Here is a 24,125-nt window from a genome sequence, read left to right as displayed (position 1 = left end):
CTATCGTCAATAGCAATGCAACACGAACGAGAACATAAAAATAACTAATGCGCCAATGCATGATACGATCGCCGAAAATGAAGATATTCGTTTACCCTTGGAGTCGCAAAATGGTCGACACTTGCGAATCGTGATGGCAAATCGTATCTATTTTTAAGAAATGAAGAAAAAGAGAAAAGTACCACTTTTTGACGTTGGACTGCGTGTCTAAGCGCCGCTCAACAAACGTACCGATAACATGGTAATTATAGTAAAGTTCGTGCTGAATAAATTAAAACAATAATAGCACGATAAAAGGGATAAACTGACGGCTTGCCTACTAACTTATCGTTATTTATTGTTGGACTGTGGTTGTTTAATTCGAGATTACCATAAGGAAGGTTTATGTAACTACTGATGTAATAATTATAATGCGTTTGTAATGAGACTGTAGCAATAATAATGCAATTTAACATTATTATGTCGAAAGATTTTGTCGGAAAATAATATTACAAAAAAAGTTGTAGAATGTAATAAAGATAATGTGAGAGTATAACAATTAGTTGGTTATGACCTTAGAACATGGTTGATGATATAAATTCAAGAAAAAAGTAAAATAATTTTTATACAAACTGCTTAAATAATATTAAGGAAATTCCCAATCAATTTTAGAAAATAATAATAGCTTTTTTATTATTTCACAAGATTATCTTTAGTTGCCACGACTTTATGAACATGTTGACTTTTCCCTAAATGAGGTTTGACTGCATAAGCATGGGCAAGAAGAAAGTAGAGATGTAATAATTAATATTTTAACATTGCAATATATATACATATATATATATATATATGTATATACAATACATATATATATATATATGTAAGTAGCCACGGCTGTATTTGTAACCATAAAATATTCTTTTTTCTTTTTTTACTATATTCAAATTCATTTTTATGGATACAAATACAGCCGCGGCTACTTTCTTCTTATTCCATTACTTATAAAATAATTTATTATAATTTGTTATACATGTACATATAATCACGAAAATTATTATGCAATAATTTATAAAATTAAACCATTATTGAAAAAAATTGTTTTTTTCTCCAGACAAAATAAGAAAATTACCGAATAATCATTTTTTAAATGTAATTTTAAACATATAGGTACATTTCTAATAATTTATCTTACTACATTATTTAAAAGTAATAAAAATAATGTTAGTGCCACACCTATAGAAATTAAATACTGCAACTATTCGTGAGCTGCCGTCTCTGCATTCCTGTAGTCTCGTTTTGCTTGTTCGGGATTTGTGTGTATGTGTCGCATTCACATATGCAAATATCTATACATGAATGTAGCCTAATAGCGTGTCCTGGACCAAACTACGATCGAACATCGTAGAGTACTACTCAGATACAAGATGCTCCCTCGACGTCAAAATGTTGGCGCCATTCTTGTACACGCGAGTCTCTACACATACAGATAACATTCTTCTACACACAAACGCTAAGATTTTATGTACACATAGAATTCTGTAGAATGCTTGGAAATCGCTATCATAAAAAGATTATTTTGCAATATCCTCGATCAGTGCACAGATGATATATAATGCATTTGCCATTAAGAGAACTATTAAAGAATGTTCGCATATTTTTTATTCGTAGCATAGAAATGTCCTGTAAGCAAGTACCAAGTATTTTTCCAAATCATTTGGAAACGATTGACATGTTTGCTTTAGAATTTAGATATATTCCTATATTTTTCCGCAAATAGTTAATATAATATTGACATATCAAGCATATACAATTGCTTTACATGATTAGTCTAGTAAAGTTTTTATTAAAAATAAGTAAAGTTAAAAATTTATTATATAATATATGAAACATGCTACTTTGTATAAAGTTTTTACTTTTTTACTAATTTTACCTTACAAAAGATGTAAGTATTTTAATTCTTTCATTTTTGTTTTAATATGTACTGTGTTTAATATTAAAAATATGTTTGTTGTCAATATTATTTTTTTAATTTCAAAATCTCTGTGCTTATACGGATCGAGTTTAATAAATCTATACATGTTACGATTCCAAATGTGTCGTTCCAAATCTAAACACTATCATTAAGAGTATTTAATTGCTCGATATAAATTTTTGGAAATTTATTCAAATAACGAATAAATGAGAAAGAAAATGAGGATTCAATGGGATCGGGCATTATCACGTCGGTGTTCGAAGCAGAGGAGGGTGTTAACTCACTTCGTTGACTGTTATCACTGCAAAGTGTCTCGAATACGATTCACGGTCAGTATCGTACTACCAGCATTGAGATATTTTAGCCTCGATCGACGATATCTCATCGGTACATTAAGCTGCCTGCCACGATTCGCATGCATCGTGCATTTCTTGGAAGGTACTTTATCCGCCTCGATATTGTGTATGCAACGTTTTACCGTTTAGCAATAGTACCATCGAGTTACTACCGTGACGAATTGCTACTTTTCCGAACGAATGGATAAAATAAAATGAACTGATAAAAACTTATTTCGCAAAATTTATTATTTTTTATAGTTGCCATATTTCGTATGAATACTTAAATTTTTCCGATAAAATAAGAATAATTATATATATTCTCTTATCCCTGATGTCCTAGCAAAAATTCTAGACCAATTTTTTGAAAAAATACTGATTTTTTTAATTAGACAAAATATGCATTTTTTTATATTATACACTATAATTAGAATTTTCGAGACATTTAATATTTAAATTATTATTGAATATAATTTGATTTCTAATTTTCTAAATACCTATAAGTATTAAACTTCGAATAGATTGGATATTATTTCAACAATTGTGCCAAAAAGCGATCAATATACATGTTCAAAAAACACATATAGTCATTTACGACCATGACGAGTAATACATCAAACCGAGATAATCGCATGTCTTCTGATAAAAGTGACACCTGCATTTCCGAAAAATATCAGCCGCTTCTACCGTCCCGTCGGCTATCATTGGCGATTTTTGCAATTCAATCGTCGGTACTTTATCGGCCATTTGACTCATCCTTGACGGAAATATTCTTGCTTCATTTTACATCTTGGCCAACGTTTATTTCTAATAAATATATTTTCGCCCGCACGCCATCGAGCAAACGTTTGCGGCGCAGCGCGGCGCAGCGCATCTATCTAATCTTACTCTTTACTACACCGATAAAGATTTTTCATATTCGGCCGGCAATATTTTTACGGGACTTTCAACATCGCAAAATTCACAGTTACCATCTCTCTATAACGAAATCTATGTAAATTTAAGATAGTTACAATCTGATTATTTTCTTTTCGAACTCTCGAATCTCACAAAACATTAAAAATCTTATTTTTAATTTCAATTGCATCACTCCATCGCCCGAAATCTCATCTCCGCACAAATCACGAGAGATTAAAACAAGATCCGTTTGTATTTCCCCGATCATAACATTATCGAGCCTATCCTAGACTCTGAGGAACATTTTTCTTTCGTTCGCGAATCGCTGCCAATATATCGCTGCCATAAATCGCCATCTCCCACCCGACTCTCACTTTACCGAACTTCGTGGAACTTGATGGTGTAATGAAATACCAAAAACGATAAATTACAATCTGAAAATGCTCGCGAAGGGAACCGATGGTGACCGGGGGGGACATCAGGGACTACAGGGAGAACCCTTCTCCCCGATGGAAGAAGGAACTGCGATCGAACGGCAGAGAGGTGCTTTCGGTGAATCGACAAAGGGGAAGGGATTCTCGAGGGCGGCGCCACGTTTGCGCCACGGTATAAAGAGCCCCGGAGGGGAATAAAGAGGTGGAAAAAAAGGAGCTCGGTGAGAGTGGCTAACATGGAATAGCCCTTAGCCGGCACGATAGCCGCTCTTTAGGCTGATGGACTTTTGCCTCCTTTTCTCTTTTATCCCCTCATGACGCCTCTCTCGTTCTCTTCGCCTGTCACCTCTTACCTGTGGTCCAGCTTTCTACCTTCATCGCACTCTCCCTCTCCCTCTCTCTCTCTCTCTCTCTCTCTCTCTTTCTTTCCTATATCTACGTTTCGCGATCTTTGCTTTGCCTTTGTGCATGTATACACACCAAGAATATTGAATTTTGTTTAGCATAAATGTTATCAAATTCTACCTATGTATATACTAAATACATATTTTTCAATAATTTTATCTACTAAAAATTTAGTATAGCATATTTACTAACAATATTAGTAAAAATATTTAAAATAAACATATTTATATACTAATAAATAGTAAACTCATAATTGAAGGCTGCGGAACATACAATTTCTGTTGTAGTCTTAATATACTACTTGAAATAAATGAATTATCTTAGTATGATAATAAAGCAGAGAAATGCACCAAAATGATACAACTTGATAAACGATAATGCATCTGTGCGTTTTGTTACTCATGTTTGTTTATTATATGATACCTATACAAATAGTTGCGCAACGCTTATTAAATATAACTATTCTCAATATGTGTTAATTAATAAATTACACATCACTGAGTAGATAATTACTTAAACAGGTGTTATCATAACATTTGCTGCGAGAACTCTTCGGCAAATGCTAAGATATGATGAATTGCTGTCTGATATAGCAAAATACTTGCGAGAATCTTGTTCTCGCTTTATCACGTCATATAATTACAATCAGCTTGCTTATTACATTTTTTGATTAATGATGTTAACAGTATTCGAGTTATTAAAAAAAAGCGATAATAAAAATTTATTGGAAAATTAAGAATTTATTATTACGTCTATATCTATGATTTATAAGTCAATTGATTTATAATTTGTAATTTTGGTGATACTACAACAAGATGATTGGAATAGTCGTACTCTTATATAAATAGTGTTCTGCAACAAAAGGATAGGGATCCCATTTTGAGAGATACCGAATTTTCATCTTAAAGAAAACGATTCGCAAAATATGTTTAAGTACATGTATTTCCGTTATATATTACTCTTTGGAGAAAAAATTAAAATATACATCTGTACACACATATATATCTAGATATACATATTTCTTTGGATCACGTGGCATAAATGCATATTTACAAAATTAGACACACAGACCGGAGTACATTAAGTACTGTCACACATTAAGTACAAGTTGCACGACAAATATATATTAATTATTCAAAATACGTTGTATGTCGCATTGTCTAAAAATTTATATTTGAAATGCCTGGTACATCGCATTGCCTGATATCAACAGTTATAATGGGAAAACGTATTTGCTAAAAAAGAAAAAGAAGGCAGTCTTTTGCAATATGTATCTAAAAATAGACACAAGAATCAATTTAAAAGTGAATTTCAAACTAAAGTTAAAAAAAAGAAGATTGTACAGTTTTTATTTCTTCTTAATGTAACACACAAAGCAGTCTTCTTTTCCTTTCTCTTGTCCGTTTTTCCTGGTAGGGAGCGTATCAGTTCAGACATTCTCTGCGACATAGTCTGCAATATCGGTAACGCAGGATCCTAAGAAGAAATTGTAGGAAAGTGTTACCGATATTGTATTGATCCTAAGAAACATTTATTTTGCAAAAATCACACGACAAAAAGCAAAGGAATAAAAGAATAGAATAAATGCATCGGTTACAATGTGCCACGTTACTGAATCCTCAAGAGCTGAAATAGAAGATTAGGTATGACAATTAATACCTAAGAATAAATATAAATAAGCGATAGGAACACAATTTCAAAAATTGTTTTCTAATTCGAAAAATTAGATAATTAGATATTGAGGTGGAAGTGACTCCTTTGGTTTGTATTGATGCGGAACGTTTAGCACTAAACATCATCTTTCATATCAAAGATGCTTTTCTTCAGCGCTAAATATCCAAGTAAATACAAACATTTATAACGTACACGTTGTTTCTCTCTTTGTACAGGATAATTCTATCTATTTGCAATTAATACAATCGCTTTTTTAATGATTAAGCAACGTATTTCGATGTTGAGAAACCAATAATAAAATCGATAATGCGGTCGTATTACAGCTACGGTCGGCAAGTACAGAGTTCCTACAGATTTCTACAGAACTGAATGATATTCACGATTTCTCAGCATGGGCAGCTGTAGTTGATGTTATAACCGAGGTGATGTCGCTGCTGGATTGACTAGTGATTGGTTCTAGTGGTGGCACACTAAAATAAAAGGAGAATGGAATTAATAAATAATTATTACGTTATGAGATTTCCCATTTTTCCGATTTAATATCTAATTTTTTTATTTGAACATAAAGAAGAAAATTAAATTTTGATAGTAAAAAATAATCTAGCAATAATATCTAAAACGTTAATTTTTTTCTTTCATTATGTTTGTTTCACAAGTTTTGATAGAAATTCAATGGTTATGTATTCATTGTTATGTAAAAAATGTCTCAGAACTATCGCTATTCTTTTCATTCTTCGTTGAATTTTGAATCAATTTTTTAATCAAAACTAACGCTATAAATGTATGATGTATCGAGACACCTCAAAAATAAATTAATTTTTCTTTATTGTTTGTGCAGTTATTTTGCAGTTTATTTGCTTTTTCCGTTTGAAGTTTCTTTGATTTGATTTTAATTTTTTTAATAGTCAGTTTATTAATGAAATTAACGATAGTCTGTCATAAAATGGAATATGCACAAATTTTCTGCGTTGCAAATGAAGTGATTCGTGACTTACGTAAGAGTGGTTTGGCGATTCAACACGGCGGCGGTAGGTAATGCAAGAGGCGAGTGTGCATGCCCTAATTGTGTCCCAGTTGGTGTACCTACAGGAAGACAATGTTCTTCAACCCCTCCATTACCCCCACCCCCGGTTGCGTACATGTTCAACTGCAACGAGTCCACTGCAATGTCAACAAAAAGACAATATCGGTCATGATTACTTTACTCGACTACCACACTTGACGCGCTGATCATGCTCTTGCATTATTCATAACTTCTTTTGACAAGCAATATATGCATGAATATAAATTGTTTCCTAACGCACTATTCGTGATGTTATTCTATGATACGTTTAAATTTGTTAATAATAGATTTCTTCCAATAATGAACTTGTTTATGTCTCTTCACTTATTTTTTTGTTAATTATGTATATTTGATACTTAAATCGGAAAGGTTTAGCTATCAGCTTCTTATCACGATGAATATTTGAGATGCCCATACAATCATTAATCGGTTTTAATCTTTATTTTGTCATTTACTTAGGAAGTGCCCCAAGGCCGCGTAGCGTGATTTTCGGGAAAGATAAGCGCATGTGTAACTCAAGTAAAATTTCGCGAATTATTATTCACCAGTTTTATATATCCGGCTTTGCAAATCTGAAGGACTTCGACTAACAATAAGCGATAATGCTCGATCACGTTAATTCGAAATACCATATAACAGTTTAATTATTGTAAATAAAAAAGTATATCTCAATCAGGAGCGAACGTGCTAATATATTTTTTAATCGATTAGAAGTATAGCTTTCTAGAAGATTACATGCAACCTGGTGATGCCGATCACTCGCTGATCATTTTTTAATTTTATTATGATCTTACGTGTGAGGAAAACATCGACGAACCGAAGGTAACGTTCCACGCCCCCCTCCCGGATATCTCAACGCGTCGCGTGCGTGTTCTTCGGGTTGATCCCCCATCGATGAAAGGTATATGTTAGCCGCTATCAGAGTACATCCCGAGCTCTGACCAATCCGAGGCGTTATCGGTTCTTGTATGCTCTTGTCGGAGTTTCCCCGACCCTTCTTCATATACTGTCACATGTACACGCGATCGTGTGTTTAGTCGGCCATCGCGATTGCCGATGGACGGGGACGGGAATTATTGGCTGACCGTTCCATAAAGAATGATATTTGTACGCGGAGAAATCGGTTAGTTATTATTTACACGTCGATGATAGCGACGGTTAAAAATAATTTTTAGCTCCAAACTGTACATTTTAAATAATATTTTTTTTAATAATGATCCTAATAATATAATGATTCATCAATGGTATATTCCTAGTGTTTATAACTGCTTAAGTAATAAGATATTACTTAAGTAGTCTATCATATCATATCTTAATAATTTTGCATGCAAATATATATTCTTGAAAGTATTTTACTGGCTCCTACCTGTAGGTACACCTAATCTAATTAGCTGAATGCCCAACTAATGTTCGTGAAAATGAAACTATACAGGGTATTGTCGTCAATTGAAAAAATTTTTGGCGAACAATAATTCAAAGATGAAGATGTCTATCACGTATAGTTGTTAAAATGTAAATTGATGGGAGGTGTTAGTAAAAATAAACTGTATAATGACTTGCTCACCGAAGACTCACCAAGTAGACTGGACTTGATATCGGTCTTGTGGATACCGCTAGGACCGGGTAGATTTGTGATGCTCGAATGATTCTTCGGTTTCCTTTTCCGCGTCTGTATTCCTTCCTTTTTCATACTTAAAGGCCTATTCACCTATTCGCATAAATCTGATTATATTTCTGTGTATAAGAGATTTCTAAAAATTATTTTCTTTTAATAATCTCTGACTAGCTAAAGCATGAAATCGTTTGTATTTTGAACTTTTATGTTATGACTAATAAAAGCGAGAGAGAGAGAGAGAGGGGGGGGGGGAGAGAGGGGTAGACAGAACGAGCATCGTTTCGATCGAAAACCTCGGTACATCCGCGCATCGATTTCTGTTTTAATTAAATTTGTTGTTACGATCGTTTGCACAGATTCGCGCGATAATCTGCGCTCCTCTTCAACGTCGAGACGGGGTCGTCTCACGTGCGTAAAAACAATCAAGTCGTCGTTATCGCGGTTAGCAATCGTAAAAAGACTGATAACAACGTGCTGACCAGTTCGCAGTAAGATTAATGTTAATTAAAAAAATTTCTTTGCTGTTTTCTTAGTGTTTTCATATCGCACGAGAATAGAGGGCATTATAGCAGTTCTTAGAACATCACTCGCAAACACCACCGATAGAAAAAGGGAATGCTACTTTTTAAATACTTTTAAATACTTTTTTTTTAATTTTTGTTCAAATGAAATACGATTAATACGAATGAAAAAATGTAATATTATTATGTAATTTTAACACTTACGTTATGCAATTTGAAATAAAGGCCGCACGCATTGCAGACTGGCTCGCCATTATTGTTTCGTCTCCAAAGGGTTGTATTGGTTGTCCTACAATTTGCACATTGTACTCCTGTCCTTCGTACGTTAGCCTGCAATGCAAAAAGCATTTTCATATTATCACATAAACGCATATCAATTGCAAAGTAACGCAATTCACATAAATAAACTTATGTGTAACACGTTAATTACAAAATTAAGTTACATATTTCACGAACGATGAACTCTTGCTTACATCGAATAATTTAAAATTACAATCGAAGATTGGGAACAACCGGGAGTAAAAATGTACACGTCGTAAGCGTAAAAAGAGCTCACGAGAGAATCATCGCTTCGACGGTGACGACATAAAATGTTGCGTCGCCGTCGAGAGACGGGGAGTATTTGAAGAATCGAGACAACGAAATGGGAGTGCTCAGAGCAAGAAAAATAGAGCAAACAGCCGCCAGCAAGTCCCGTAGTGATTATTTGCTCGAGATAACGTTCCTCTTCCCTCTGTCTTTGGTAGCGGTAGAGGGAAACGAGGAGAAGAGGGAGAGAGAAGAGAGAGGCAGAGGGCGCGAGAATGTTACTTAATATTGAAGCCATGTACGTTTCATGGGTGAGAAATTTATCAGGGTAAATATCAGTGGCCTTATTTTAGCAATGGTCAAACGAATTTCGGACTCGACAATTAAACATTTGAACGTGAGAGCAGCAAACAGTATTTTAATCTTTCTTTCATCCCTTTTCAATATATACGCTATGTTCAATAAATTCAAGTTTTTATGTGTTAAAAATTACTTAGAAAATAATAAAGAAGACTCATCGTCAATTATGGATAACTCGAGAGTTCGGACAATCAAGCTAAATAAAGAGTGCAACTTAAATATTATATTATTTAAGGCACAATAATTGAAATACGTAATTTATTGCGTAATATACTATGGACTATTATAAACGATTATAAAAATATAAAGAAACTACTAACTATTTCAAAAAAATAGAAATGCGCGTAATTAGAATTGGGATTTGAATGTTATTTTCTATGAAAACGACTCTCAAATTACTTATACCGTTAATTAAAATTAACCCGAAAGATTATCTAATTAGATTACAGTAATCACATGATTCGCACAATGTTTACCGGTGCAACCGACTGTTTCGGTTTGGGGCATCGCATGGGTGGCCTGTTGATGCCATTCGATTTATTGTAGAGCCCGCAAGCGTTGCAGAGGTAGTGACCGGTGCCATCCCGTCTCCATAACGGCGTTATACTGGCCCCGCAGTTAACACATTCTTTGGGTTCCGCCGATAGGATAGCTCCTTCGAATGCCTCGTCCGTACCGGGAAGCGGAAGAGTGGCCCACCCAGGAGATGGCCCATTTCCGCTCGCGGAAACGCTGTATCCGCCACTGCAGTTGGAGTAGAGTTGCACATTGGTAGTGTCGCTGACGGAGATCGCGGTGATGCCCGGATAGCCCTGAACGTACTCCAAAGTCGGAGGTGAGGGAGTGCTGCCGCCTGGCCAGTAAGGATCACCTGAGGAAGGTTTCACGTATTGATACGACGTCGCTCCTGTGCTGTATAGAGTCACTTGGGAACTTGGTGAACCAGGTTGCTCGTAGTGTAACGGAACCGCTCGGGTGGCGGCCAAGGATGACGCTAACGTGGGATCACTCTTCATGTATGCGCTGCCGGATGATTCTACCTATTGAATGTGAAACGTAGATTTTCTCGGTTTATAAAAATGAAGAAAAAAACTGGAAAATATAAATATAAATATAAATATAAATATTAATTATAAAATAAAAGAAAAAATAAAATTGCTAAATTACATAACGAAGTATATTTATGAATTATAAAATAAAGTGAAATATAAATTTCTTTGAATTATAAAATAAAAGGAAATTGAGACGGTAAAATATATCATTCAAATAACTGGCTGTGTTTTCTCACCTCGGTAACTCTCGAGCCAAGTTGCGTCGCTGGTGGATACGCCAAGATCATGGGATCTCCCGGCTTGGCGTAACTATATGTCGGTGCCTGTTGAAAAGTCTCGCCACCCGATAAATACTGTGTGTATTGAACGGTTTGTGTGGGAGGAATAGCGACCGTTTCCAGCGTGGTGTACGTATTGGGACCCTTGATGGTTTCCGCGGCGGCCGTGGTCTCGGCATCGTATTTGACAACACTGCTGGCGTCAGCGTAACTCGTTGCTACGAGCTGTTGCTGCTGACCAGCACGTATACTATCGATTGGCGGCGAGTATGGCGGCGCGGGTGACCCGAGATGGACTGTAGATCCTGACTGGCTAACGATCGCCGAGGCGTTATAGTCCTCCGTCGTGGTCAGAACTGGTGACGTCTGGTGATATCTGGTGCCAGCGTTCGTCCCGGACGCCTGATGATTTTCGTGAGGACTAAATCTTTGGTGCGCGGTCTGCTGGGTTCGTCGATGATCGGATACCTGTACGGTGATCACATGGTTCTCTCTTCGGACTTCGTGACCATCGGAGTAAGCGTATATCCGGTCTACTTCCATTCTGTCTGGAGCAGGTGTCTCATACCTTCATGCGAAAAAGTCATGTTTGGATACAGGTGTTTTCTCAATCAATTTTTAACTTTAACTGTCATACTGTCAATCTTTTAACTATTCTTACCTGGGCGGTTCTTTAACCGTAAGTGTGATAGCCTCGGAGGACACTTCGGACACTTCGACTTGAACTTCTTGTCCGCTGGTGGCGTAAACGACGCGTTGCTGATCCGTCGATCGTTGCTGATCCTCATTGCTCGTATGGGAAATCTGCACGTAATGCTGCTGCGTTTGATGAGTTCGTTGCTGTTCCTCTTGGAAATTACGCTGTTGAGCTTGTTCGTGTTGCTCATTTCTCTGCTGAAGTCCCTGATGAAGACTCCCGGTAACCGAATTGGAATCTGGCGATTCCGGATCAACTTCGGCGATTCCCTCCGTTATATGACCAGTGGTCGTAATCGTTCTCACATGTCTTCTGGTCGTTATTACGCTTTGAGGACTCCCTGCTGTCTGATCTTCCGTTCCAGGAACTTGCGATGAATTATCATCCGCATGATGACCATCCCATTCCATCTTGATCTCCTGTTTTACCAGTGTCTCTTTCATCACGTCCTGAGTAAAGCGGAAGCTCTACTTTAGCAGCAATATAATTATCTAATCTTATTTATATATATCCAAGTGCATTGACTCTTTTCGATTTCATCGGTGTATCTCCGATGAAATGTCTTTTTACGCTCGTTTCATTAAATTTCTGTCCAAAAATAATTCTGTTCTTATTCTTTCGCGAATAATTAAAAAATACTTTATCTTTAATAGATCCATATTACGTTATTTATTACGGATAACTTATCGAAAAGATAAATGCGAGAGTCTCGTCAATTTTTGCAGTCTCCTAATTTTTCTGAGCAACGTATAAGTATAAATGTTAATGATAGACAACAACGCGGCCACGTGCGAAAACTCGCGCGCAAAGACACTAGAATAGCGTTATCGTCGCGATAACGGAACGGTACAAGTAAAGTCATATGTCGGATTTTCAACCGGATAACTGATGAGATTGGTGTCTAGGTCGGCGATTGCGCGAAAACTTTTGCTCTCACCGATAATTTTCGTTCTAGAAAAGCAATACTATTGCACATGATTCGCCGTTAATTAAGGGAATCACATTAACATTTAATATGCTCCATATCTTTTGATCTTGCAGAAATAAGTTTATTATTATTATATTTTTTTTTTTAAGAAAGGAGACGTTCAGATACAGTGGCTGTATATGATAATTACATAGCAAGCAAGTTTGATATTCTCTTGTGTATGTATATATATTACGTTGATTTATCTCGATATTTAATAAAAACTTTGCAACAGTATAAAGTCAATTTAAAAATCTCTATAAGAATCTCTATAAGAATTAACGTCAATAACTAAAAATTAATCATACCTCTAAATAAATTTCTAGTAAATAAAATCATAATCTTTTCGTTAAAAGTTTGTCAATCAACAGGATGAAGACTAACGGTCCTGCGGACTCGATTAGTCATTCTTTCAGGGGAATCCTCGAGGCACGCGACACGGGATTGTTTCGGCTCGCGGGCGAGAATACACGGCGGGTTTAGTGAAGAGGGTGGAGGAGAGGGAAAGGACCGGGGACACACCTCGTCCGTCTCGGGAAAAAATGCGAGAGGTACTGTTTGTCCTGCGTCACACTTCCGTTCGGCAATGTCAAGTTTCGACTTCCGGCGCGAGAGCACGCGACGGCTCTCTTTCTTTGGCAAAGACCTCGCGCGACTTCCGCTATATCTCGTCAGCGATGATCTCTCGCAATCTGTACTTTAGTGTCGCGAGTGTCAAATCGAATCGTAATGTGATGGTGATGATGAGATATAAATGTGATGGTGATGGTGAAGTAAATAAAAAAAATTGGTTATTGTAAACTTAAATAAAATAATCGGAGTAATCTATTTATCGCGCAATAACGATTTCATGTGAATCATAACTGAAATTAATAAGTGTCTTTCTTAAACTTTCAATAAATCGTTGAATATTGAAGAGAACAATAGCATGAACTGTATTATCATTATTTTAAAAAATTAAAAACGCCGTAAAAATATACAAAGCATTTGTCAAGATCCCGTTTCGTAATTAATCAACAAAAGATTATTTTAGACTTTGATCTCAATAAACGAAGTTGCCCGTAAATTTATTAATGACATTTTATAGCAGAAAAACTTATAAAAATATAATCGGTCTGTGTAACTCCCGATATATCATTAATATACTTGCTAACAAAATGAATTTAATAATTCATAGTTTTATTTTTTATTAAATAAATCTCTAAAATCTTCAATTATGACACGAATCATTCAGTATACTTTATACTTTTCTACGTTTCTCGCATTTTATTGGCGCAAAGTGATCACTCATTGATACCTCATTCGCTGCGTGTCGCATTTGAGCCTCGCGCCGGGTTTTTTCTGTTCTCGCAGCCTGCAACCTTGACGCACTGAATACACTCGGTCCCAAAGACCGATACACTTAAACTGATAGCGTGTACCAAATATACGGTATGTACACTTTGAAGTATCCGCGGGATCAATGACAAATGTTGGAAAGAACGTTCGGAAAGGAGGCGCTTCACCGGCGGGAAACGCTTTGCAACTGAGGATGGCAAGAGAAATGACTTGCCGTGATGTCCCACAAAGAGACGGAAGGTGGAAGGAAAGAGGTGGAATCGTAGCGAAGCTATGTCGGTGAGTCTCTCTCTACTGCTTGGTCCCAAACGAGGCGATGCCGTTCTTCTTGACGTTGCGTTCGTCATCACCGAGCAGTGAAGAGAACGGAGAGTGACAAAGTATGTGTATGTGTGTGTGTGTGTATGAGCGTGTGGGAGAGAAAGAGAGAGAGGGGATGTGAAAAAGAGAGAGAAAAGCTGTATGGAGAACATCCAGCAGACAATTTAGATGGACACCAACAGCAGCGGGAGCGACCGATTGGGCGGACCCTCGCGTCTCATTGGTCAGCCGATTGCGAGATTCTTCGTGGCTATTCTCGCATGTTGCTATTGCCGCAAGAATCGATCGTGCTACTCGTCTTTCGCCAGCTTGATGCTTCGATAGCTTGATGCAAAAATCTAATTTTTGTACGTTTTATCCGCAATTTTGTTTCTTCTTTTCTTTTCTGCCATCACTAGACTTATCTCTCTTTAAATGCGGAAAAGATGTAACTAAAATGAACGAGTTTATCCTTTCAATAACGAGTCTTTCCATTAATAACAGTTGTATCACGAACTTGATAACATTTCCTGCTAGAATGATATTTTTGATGGTATTTCATGATACTTTATACAAAAATTTTTTACGCAATCGTCCGTTAGCTTATATAGATACTGTTTGTATTACACCGTCAGATATGATGGTAAAGTCCAACGAGACCGTGCGTTCGTAATTCTGTCCAGCCGGATTGGACGAATTACACATAGTACGTTCCGAGGGGGGAAAAAGGTCGCAGAGGGAATCCGTTTGTTTGCTCACTGATAAGCACGATGAAGCGACGACGAGAGATAACCAGGGACGGCGAGGGAACGAAACATGTCCACGAGATCTTGTCGTCATCGTCGGCCATCGTTGCTAATGCCTTGCATCGCCATTTTGTAGCGGCAACAGCTTAACCGTATATAGGGGGATGATGATTCATCCGTACATATACTGACCAGTTAGAAAAAGGGATCGTTACGGCGCGCGACGGGTTCGTAATATTACCTCGTTTTAATAGAGAAGAAAGTAGGAACGGAAGATACATATTCATTCCAGTGTCAGAATTAAAATTGAACGTTTAATTCTGACACTGTATTTGGGACGTTCATAATGGTTATATCTCTATATTTTTATGTATTCCAGCGATATGCATACGTCAATTATGTACAAATTGGCCGAAACCTAATGAACTCTTCGTCTAATAGACTTTTATTTTTAAAGCAATTTTTGAAATTGAGCTACAAAAATGTGAAACTTATCATTTATCACAAGTTTCCAATACTGGACATTAAATATCTTCGTAATTAATTAGAAAATTAGAATTGTTAAATATATAACAAGACATGTAGACATAAAAAAAGTATGTCAAATTTTAGGTCATGTTTTTATAATGCTGTACAAAGAATTAATAGACCGAAATTACATTAATTGTTCACGGTATAAAATTGTACTATACAACCATTATACCAATAATGATAATACAATAATGAAATAATTCTCACGATAAACGTGCGAATATCTGAAAGCGAGCTGGATAACGATTAAATCATAGATAATTTTTGACATTGTGTTATGCCGCGCGACTAATTATCATCCAATCTCGAAATAGGACAGGAAAGAAGAAAAATAGTAACTTTAATTATATTGTTCGTACAGCGTACATACGGAAGAGTCATCTTAAGATAATGATTATTGCTTGCGTCATCGTGCACCTGATTCATTTCAGCAAACGAAACGTCATTGGCAACGAAACCGTCACAATTTTTGATAATTGAGGAAAGGTATGACACGAAACTGATATACTTAACTTCTTGCAGCCAAACTAATCTATTCCGCTTATGTCTAGACCTAAATTAAAGTTTAAAATAAAAAAAGAAAGTTTTACTATCGGAATAGAGAATAGGAATAAAGTAATCTCAAATTGATTTCGTAAACACGCGATACTTAATTTTCTCGACCAATTTCTGATTTCCGCTATTAATTGCCAAAGTTAAACGATAGAATCAAGTAAATTAATAATTCGCGATCTCAATGAGAGACAATTAAGATAAAAGGACGCGTTTGCCGCCATAAATTTATCAATCTGCACGATCAATACGAGCTACGGGAGGATTTCTCGAAATCGCGACTCAAGAGGGAAACAAATATATTTTCAGGCCGAACCTTTGAACGCATGGAATTGTCCGGAATGGCGTACGTGACGCTGTTTGATATTTCTACCTGCGATCGCAACGATACCGGTAAGCGTGCCCGCTCGATAGAAATCAAGAGCACATTCACACGCACATATACATCGCAGGTTTCCTCTTGAAACAATATTCTGCTGATAAGAGCGCGCTATTACGAGCTACGACAAAAGAAAAAGAGGAGATTATACGCAATTGCAACACACCGAAAGTTTGATGGGACGAATCATAGCTTTGTTGACTTTAAAATAATTTTTTCGTTAAATTGTTTGATACTGATTAGATCACGAGATATTTCATATAGAATAAAAAAATTAATGACACAGAATCAGGAAAAAGATTTTGAAACTTATGCTATTCATCGTGTGATGATTATATAACGCGAAAATATATTAATAAATAAATCTATAGTCAAAGAATTTCATATTAATGCGACGAATGTGTTTATCTACATTTATAATTATCATTTGAATATAAACTTAAATTAAAAGTAAAATGATTTTATATTATATAACTTTATTTAAAATTATTACATAAATAAAATGACCGTTAAAAATCAGAGACTAATAGGAATCTTGTAATAAAAGGTTCTAATAAATGAATGGTGAATAGGTATATAAATCTGTGCATTTTTTATTTTCTATAATATTAAAAAAAAATTAATAATGTTTTCTTGATAATTTTCCTTTTTTTTCTCGAAAGGGTCGTATTCTTATACAATCTCTTCTCTATTTGCGTGACAAATTTGTTAATTCGCAAAGTTATCACCAGCAAAAGTTATCGCCTACCATAAAGCATCAATTGCAAAAATGAATATAATGCGTTTTCGATGGAATCATAAAAACCGATCCCTCTTTTTCCTAAGACTTAAAGCTTCGATAAAGAAACAATTCGATATGAACTCGGAAACGCATCGATGCGGATTAGCTTTGCAGTGCAGTCACGTTAAACCACCTGCATACAGAGTTTTAATGGGGAAGTTTGGCGATCGTTCAATTTTACAATCGTGTTATGTCGCGGAGTAAGCAAACAGTACTCGGCAAACAAGAGGTAACTACGACGTGTGATGTATAATTGCACGAAAGATTTTTCAGCGATGGAGTGACGCACGATCAAATTCTGACAAACATTCATACTAAGTGAACCTGTTTCTCTAACAAAAACATAAGAGTTATATTACGAAACTTAAGTCATATTGTGTGTAATCGTTCAGTTCAAATAACCAAGAACTCCGACATTCCTCGTATATAAGATAACGATTCATAAACCATTATTTTTGTACATATAATTTCCAATGTTCTATGGATTCTTGTATTTTACACAATTTTCATATAACGTTTAATTTTATACATCTTACTATATATCTCAAATTAATTCTTAATAAGTTAAAGTTTTCAATTAATCAATAATATTAATTGAATAAAAATTAAATAATTAACTTAATAATATTTAGCAGCGTTAAAATGAACATAGATTTAAAATAATCAGAATATGGATGAAAAGATCTCTCTAATATGCAAAATTTGTTTCGCTTTTTACGCGTTTCGCGCATATTCGTCTGTATTTGATTTTTGTTGCATGCAACCTTACTGTCTTGCATAAAAAAATATATATATATATATATACTATATAGTTATGTATAAATGGACCAGGAGCAAGATATATATATATATAGACAAAGGAAAGAGAAGTTGAGTGGTCGAAGGTAAGATCACCTAAATCACCTGAACGAAAATACCAGGACCGATACACAAAGCGTGGCGTCATGCTGTACATCGTCGATGGGGAGGCGCGCGTGGTGCCGCCACGCTGTCAAAATAAACGGTACTATCGCGATTTATCTCGTTTCCCATGATAATAAGAGATAAAACTGCATCCTTACATTAGCTAGTATATCAGCTAAAATGATAATTTCAGTCGTCGGATTCGCCAGGAGCGCGTAGGGCCGCTCCTACTCTCCTCCGCTACGTCGGTCTATGGATTTCCCCAGGTGAATCCATCGTGAATCCCTCGGGGATTCACGAGAACGGGCCAGTAAATATACTTTAACTCAAGGTGCATTGCGAGATCGGTTACCGCTGATAATAAGTGTAACTCGAAAAAAATGTAGCGGAAAAGGTCGGTCTGATTTCGCGCTTATCTTATGGCTACCTAAAGGAAATTTCTCAAGTGTTATCTAACGCCACAGTGTGAGTAATTCCCAGACTAAATTTTCCACGGATTTTCATCTATGCCTATGTAAGAAATCTGCTTCATGTATGAGAGTAAAGTTTACAGATTTACGATCGAAGTGAGCAATTCATGAAGCGTACAAACATGAATGGGTGTTGATTCTCATAAAAAGGTGTGGAAAGTTGTAACTGTTGTAAGCCTTGCAAGTTGTGACATAAATGAAATGTGTGCGCGTTGAAAATTAATATACGTGGCGAATTTTCGTATTTTTCTGAGGCAAACATGACGAAAATAAAAATCGAGCGAGCAAAGAGGATTTACGTCATTAAACGGGGCGCGAACACGTCGAGGCCATTTTCTTTATCAGCCACGTAGAAATCCCTTATCATCGTACATGAAAAAAAGACAGGTGTGTGTAGATGCGTGATTGGCGTACGCGTGTGTGCGTGAAAATCCATATCGCTGAGAATCTACGCGAAAATGATGTCTTATTTTCGCCCGTTGACATCATGCAATTCAAAGTCATATCTGATATACGCAGTGTCCTAAAATTATCGAATGTTCTTTTAACTATAGCTTTCCTCGATCGATATAAAGATGATTTTGTATTAATAAAAATATTGAAATTTTTACTTTTATTACTTTCAAACTTTAATTGTTGCGTATCTCTGTAATTAAATATAAATTAAAATTTCTAAAAATAGATTCCTTTCGATTAAATATTTGAAGAATTGCACGACATTAGATTAGACTTGAAATTACGATTCAGTATTGCAGTTTGACGATAACAGATTAAGAAGATTTCTCAAGACGCAACACAACAGAAAACGATATAGCGCGCGCTAAGTTCTCGGATCTTATTGGATACTAAGAAATCAATAAAACTTTATTGCAATTTGTCATCATTTTGTAATCGAGTATAGTGCATGTTTGTGCTTGTGCATTAAAATGGCGAACGTACAAGTCCTTTATGGCGTGTGTTTAAATGACTCGATGGCGATGCTTCACGTCCGCAACGCGTGCAAAGATGAAGAAGGTTTTACAGCGCAATTACTGAAATTTACAACGAGACAGAACTGTCTCGATTTTAACGTCGACGGGATTAACATCGCGCTACGACCGCGTTGTGCAAACACAAGTTTCGTGCTCATTGTTTTCGTCGCAAATATACGCCCGTTTGTCGTAAAATATCCGAAAAATAGACTCGAAGCTAAAGGACAATGACGAAGATACTTAGACTCAGACTTTTCAATAAAAAATGTTTTAAAACCAATGGAATTTTACCGAATCGTCTAGTTTTCCGAAAAGAAAAGACGAGACACGCATATGGTACGGTTATGGTGATGTTTGCATTTCTGCAATGTAACACGACGGGATCGAAACTTTTTATTTCAATATTTACATTGCGGCCGTTCGGCCATGAATGGAACGTTACGAGACCTTGAAAAAAATGATTTATATCGGGATGGCATTCGGAACTAAAACCCGTGCTGCTCTTTTTACCCGAGTAAGACCATCTTTGACGGTGAGATTTTTACAAGAGTTCTCATCTAATAAAATCTTATTGACATATGATACACGCTTTATATGTATATTTTGTATTCATTCTTCATTCTTATTGTAAGTAAATCAAATTTAATTACAAGATTTTAGGGGGATATTAAATTCATAGATGAAAATATGTGCGATATTTCTTAAATTAATCTTATGTGAATTTTTTGATAGAGTTTTAATTTCGTACTTATTATACTGATTCCTTATTCGGATCAAATTAGGAAAATGTTAAACAAATCATGCAATTACAGGGAGAATTCTATCAAATGTATATTCTACGCATAAATACTCCACATTTATCAAAGAATTACAAGAGATTACTTTCAAAATTTCCCTTTTCAGTTGCCACATTTATTTGTGAATCATCAATCAAAGATTTTCAAACTGTTTGAACGAACAAATAAGAATTCCGATCGCCGCTATTCCCTGCTTATTTCTGTGTGATACATTAATTTAATATTTTTGAAAAATAAGCTTTGTTACTTCCGAATAGATCGACGCGATAATCGAAGGGTGATGTCGCCGCCGCCGACGCGCGACGGCGCAGCGCGAAAGTCAGTCGCGATGCGAGGACCAATAATTAACGTACACGACAAACAGTATTATCGTCATTGCCTGATATTATTCCCATTATCTTATATGTACGGCGGCTATGTGCTTAATGATTAATAAAATATTATCTGCGCTCAGGGGATATCTTTCTTCCTGGCGGCAAATAGTTTCGTGCCAGACGCCGCGAGAAGCACCGATGCCGATGTTGCGCGGTCTGTGATCTATCAGGTGAAAATAAGACCGAAGTCAGACTTGATGAATCGTATTCGAAAATAGAGCGCGTCGTGAACGTGATCGAGAAAAAAAGACATGTTCAAAATAAAAAGTCATTCCATTTCTATGGGAGATGTGTCAAGACAGTTTATAGTGACCGTGGCTTTCGAGACATGATGGATATGTGTCATGATCGATATAAAACTGAAATGAAATTGTCGTAAGTATTCGCAATCCAAAACTTAACGGAAATAGAATGGATGCGCACCGACGATGAATATATTCTGAGTATAAGATAATTGCGAATGGTTATAAAAATCGGGATTGGAAAAAATTTGTACGATACTTGAAGCAGTACGTATAGGTGCGTCAGAAATAAAATATGAAAAATAGAAATATGATGAAGAAATAAAATCATATGAACATGGGCATCCTTATCTAGAAAGAAAGTCCGTTCACAGAGCGTAATCTCCCGTCGCATGTTCCGTCGCATACCGTCGGAATAACTTGAATTATCGATTTAATATTTACATTATCGACAACGATCTTGCAATCGAGCAATCTAGTCACTGTTTGGAATATGTGTCTCGCTCTTAAGCCAGACACGGGTAAATTAATTAAATATTAAAATAATTAATATGCCATTAAGTGAGAGTGCTCAAAGGTCTGCTCAAATATTTTTGATTGCGTATGTTGGATATGTTACGTATAATTTAATGAATTCATATGATTTCAACGATTCGTGACGGTAATACTGTTCGCACAAGTTTTGGGAGGAGAGGATGCACGTGCGACATGTCTTTGAACAGAATTATTCCCATAACGACGAACCAAGATCTTGAAAAAGAGAAATAAAGAGAAAAAGAAGAGGAAAAATCTATAAAAGAAAGAGAGAGAGAGAGAGAAGGAAAGATGGATTAATCGAATCGGCGAGACCTGTGTCTAGATTTTGACGTCGAGATCGCATCGACGAGGAGGAGGAAGCGGATCGCGTACAAAACACAAGTGTCGGAGCGGGCCGAACATAAAACACAAGTGTTCCTTTCGTATACAGCGTTGCTCGCATTACCACGGATGTTCGCTTTCGTTCGGCTCCTTCTCGCATGCGGTTTTTTCTCTCTCTTTCAACAGCGATCAGGTAAAATCGCGCTAGACGACCCGCTGCTTATGAATCCCATAAGTGTGTGTGTATGTGTGTGTTTCTGTAGATATTTCGCTTATACCCGTTAAAAATAGAATTATAAAATATAGCCTTTGGACTTTATTATACTTTAATGTCCTTTTTATATTTTAATGATGTCTGTTGCAGTGAAATGTTATTTGTTAAATTATGTTAAATTATGCTATGTATACAACACTCCATAGTATTAAATTTATATTAACATTAATGTTAATTAGAAATTGTCTCATATTAATATCATAAAGTTAATAACCGCTTAAAGTACTAATCGATGCGATCCATTTCATCTATTATAGAAATACGTGAGAGAAGACTATTACTCAAAATGTTAGCAATTTCATTGATTTAATGATCAATTTCAGTTATTAATTTTTCTGCACCGTGTCTTGGCTTTTGTTAGTCTTAAAACATTTATTTAGTTATGCTAATACAAACAGAAACAAATTTATTTAACGACGACAATTTGCGCTCGCTAATGTCGTTGAAATTCCCGATTTGTTCATTGATTCACTATATGACCAAGCCGCGGCGCGGCGCGGCGTCGCGATGCCGGTTTCTGAAACGCGTAAAATTGTACGACTGAAAAGTCGCGAAAAGAACAATAAAGGATTTCAACTTACAAATCAATGAAAGAGAAAGATGAGGAGGAAACGTTGAAAGAAACGGCTATGTGGTGTACTCCACTTGGAACTTGTTGCAACTCTACACGCGACGCTCCACGGTGTGCTCCAACGTTCTTGGAGCTCGTTCCTCGTCGTTACTGCGTCTACCAGTGAGTTTGTGAGCGAGACACACACGCGGCGCGCGCTTGACACAGGTGCGCTTCCACGAGGAGAGCGAGGAGGCCTGCTGCTACTCTTCGTCGTCGTGGTCGTCGTTGAAACTGCCGTCTGGTAGCGTGAAATCGAAGCTTCGATTTTATCCGAGAGCCGTCAAATATTAACTGACGACGATTAGAAACCAACTGCCGCCGTGCTGTTACTGCGTCAGGATCTCTTCTGCCTGCGCACGCCATATTGGTACCGATGCTTCTGGGTGTTTCGCTCTTCGTCAGTCGCATCGCAACTTAAGAAAACTGTGGTGGTGACTTGCGAATGAAACGATGATGACAATAGAAATCTTTTTTAAAAACGTCCGAAATAAGTAATTGCTCTGAATACCAAAAATTAGAAAAATTGATAATTTTATGTAATTATCCATTTACCACCCCCCCTCCCAATACACGCACACACATATACAATCAATTTAATAATTAATTTACCAATGGGATGATAATCTTACTTTTTTACAAGCAATATTAAAAGCGTTTAATATTAAAAAACATTAATAAAATATATAGTAATTCCTATAATAATAGTTATTCGTAGAAATGATAATTGGTGTGAAGATCTGATAATTTTCGAAACTTTCCAATAGATATAAATACGGATGTAAAAAAGATCATTAAAAAATTACCTCTTAAAAAAAATTATAAAGCCAAGTGCACGCGCCAGTATGAAAAACTGTAATTCAGGTCTAAATTATTTGTTTTCATTGTCTTATTATGTTCCGAGATCTAGCACCGCCAAGTTTTTTGGATTAAATATTTTTTCATTTTAATTAAATGTTATATATATTTAAATGTCTTCTATTATGGTAGGTTTAGAAATGTTTCATTTTTTAAACTGTTTATAAATGTTTTATTTTTTATACGTTCAATATATCGGTTTTTCATACTGGCACGTGCACTTGATGACTCTTTTATATTTTTTTTAAACAGGTAATTTTTTAATCATATCATTCTTTTTATCACTACTGTCTCTTGATTACTAGATCAGTTACAAATATCTTTTTATTTAAGTAAAAAATATATATAATTAAGTAAAAATCTT

At 35.9% G+C, this 24,125-nt stretch overlaps 2 protein-coding genes across 12 annotated transcripts in view; one reads left to right on the top strand and one right to left on the bottom strand.

Annotated features, from left to right (window-relative positions):
• The window catches only part of LOC112452470, an 89,720-nt gene that overhangs the window by 63,198 nt on the left and 2,397 nt on the right, over positions 1 to 24,125 (top strand). The window contains exon 1 of one of the 6 annotated variants that reach the window (XR_003040506.1): positions 19,173 to 21,294. The exons of 4 other annotated variants lie outside the window; for them this stretch is intronic. The gene's annotated coding sequence lies outside the window, so the exon portion shown is untranslated. Of the gene's footprint in view, positions 1 to 19,172; positions 22,213 to 24,125 lie in introns of those variants that run through there. One more of the 6 variants, XR_003040505.1, reaches the window with a different exon arrangement.
• On the bottom strand, positions 4,947 to 24,105 carry LOC112452453 (box A-binding factor-like). Of its 6 annotated transcripts, none has more exons than XM_025012670.1 (8): positions 22,875 to 24,105; positions 11,775 to 12,259; positions 11,072 to 11,681; positions 10,251 to 10,823; positions 9,100 to 9,225; positions 8,335 to 8,467; positions 6,692 to 6,857; positions 4,947 to 6,166 (listed from the first exon to the last, which is right to left on the bottom strand). In XM_025012670.1, the coding sequence occupies exons 2-8, from the start codon at positions 12,251 to 12,253 to the stop codon at positions 6,073 to 6,075; spliced, it is 2,181 nt and encodes a 726-aa protein (XP_024868438.1). In that variant the 5' UTR covers positions 12,254 to 12,259; positions 22,875 to 24,105; the 3' UTR covers positions 4,947 to 6,072. The 6 variants fall into 6 exon arrangements, with proteins under 6 accessions (XP_024868438.1, XP_024868437.1, XP_024868436.1 ...); XM_025012669.1 differs by lacking the exon at positions 22,875 to 24,105 and adding an exon at positions 14,075 to 14,481 and having other exon boundaries at positions 10,260 to 10,823; XM_025012668.1 differs by lacking the exon at positions 22,875 to 24,105 and adding an exon at positions 14,075 to 14,480.

This window comes from Temnothorax curvispinosus, unplaced genomic scaffold, assembly GCF_003070985.1.
Source record: "Temnothorax curvispinosus isolate PA1 unplaced genomic scaffold, ASM307098v1 QBEX01003408.1, whole genome shotgun sequence".
Taxonomy (NCBI): domain Eukaryota; kingdom Metazoa; phylum Arthropoda; class Insecta; order Hymenoptera; family Formicidae; genus Temnothorax; species Temnothorax curvispinosus.
The sequence above is the reverse complement of the archived record's forward strand: the minus strand, read 5'-3'. Positions and strand labels throughout refer to the sequence as shown.

Bases quoted from the DNA above. Each gene is read 5' to 3' on its own strand.
- LOC112452453 (XM_025012668.1), bottom strand. From the start codon at position 14,095: ATGCGACACGCAGCGAATGAG. The intron at 12,260-14,074 runs GTATCAATGAGT...CGCTTTACTCAG, and splicing joins TGCGACACGCAGCGAATGAG to GACGTGATGAAAGAGACACT. The intron at 10,824-11,071 runs GTGAGAAAACAC...CACATTCAATAG, and splicing joins TTGGCTCGAGAGTTACCGAG to GTAGAATCATCCGGCAGCGC.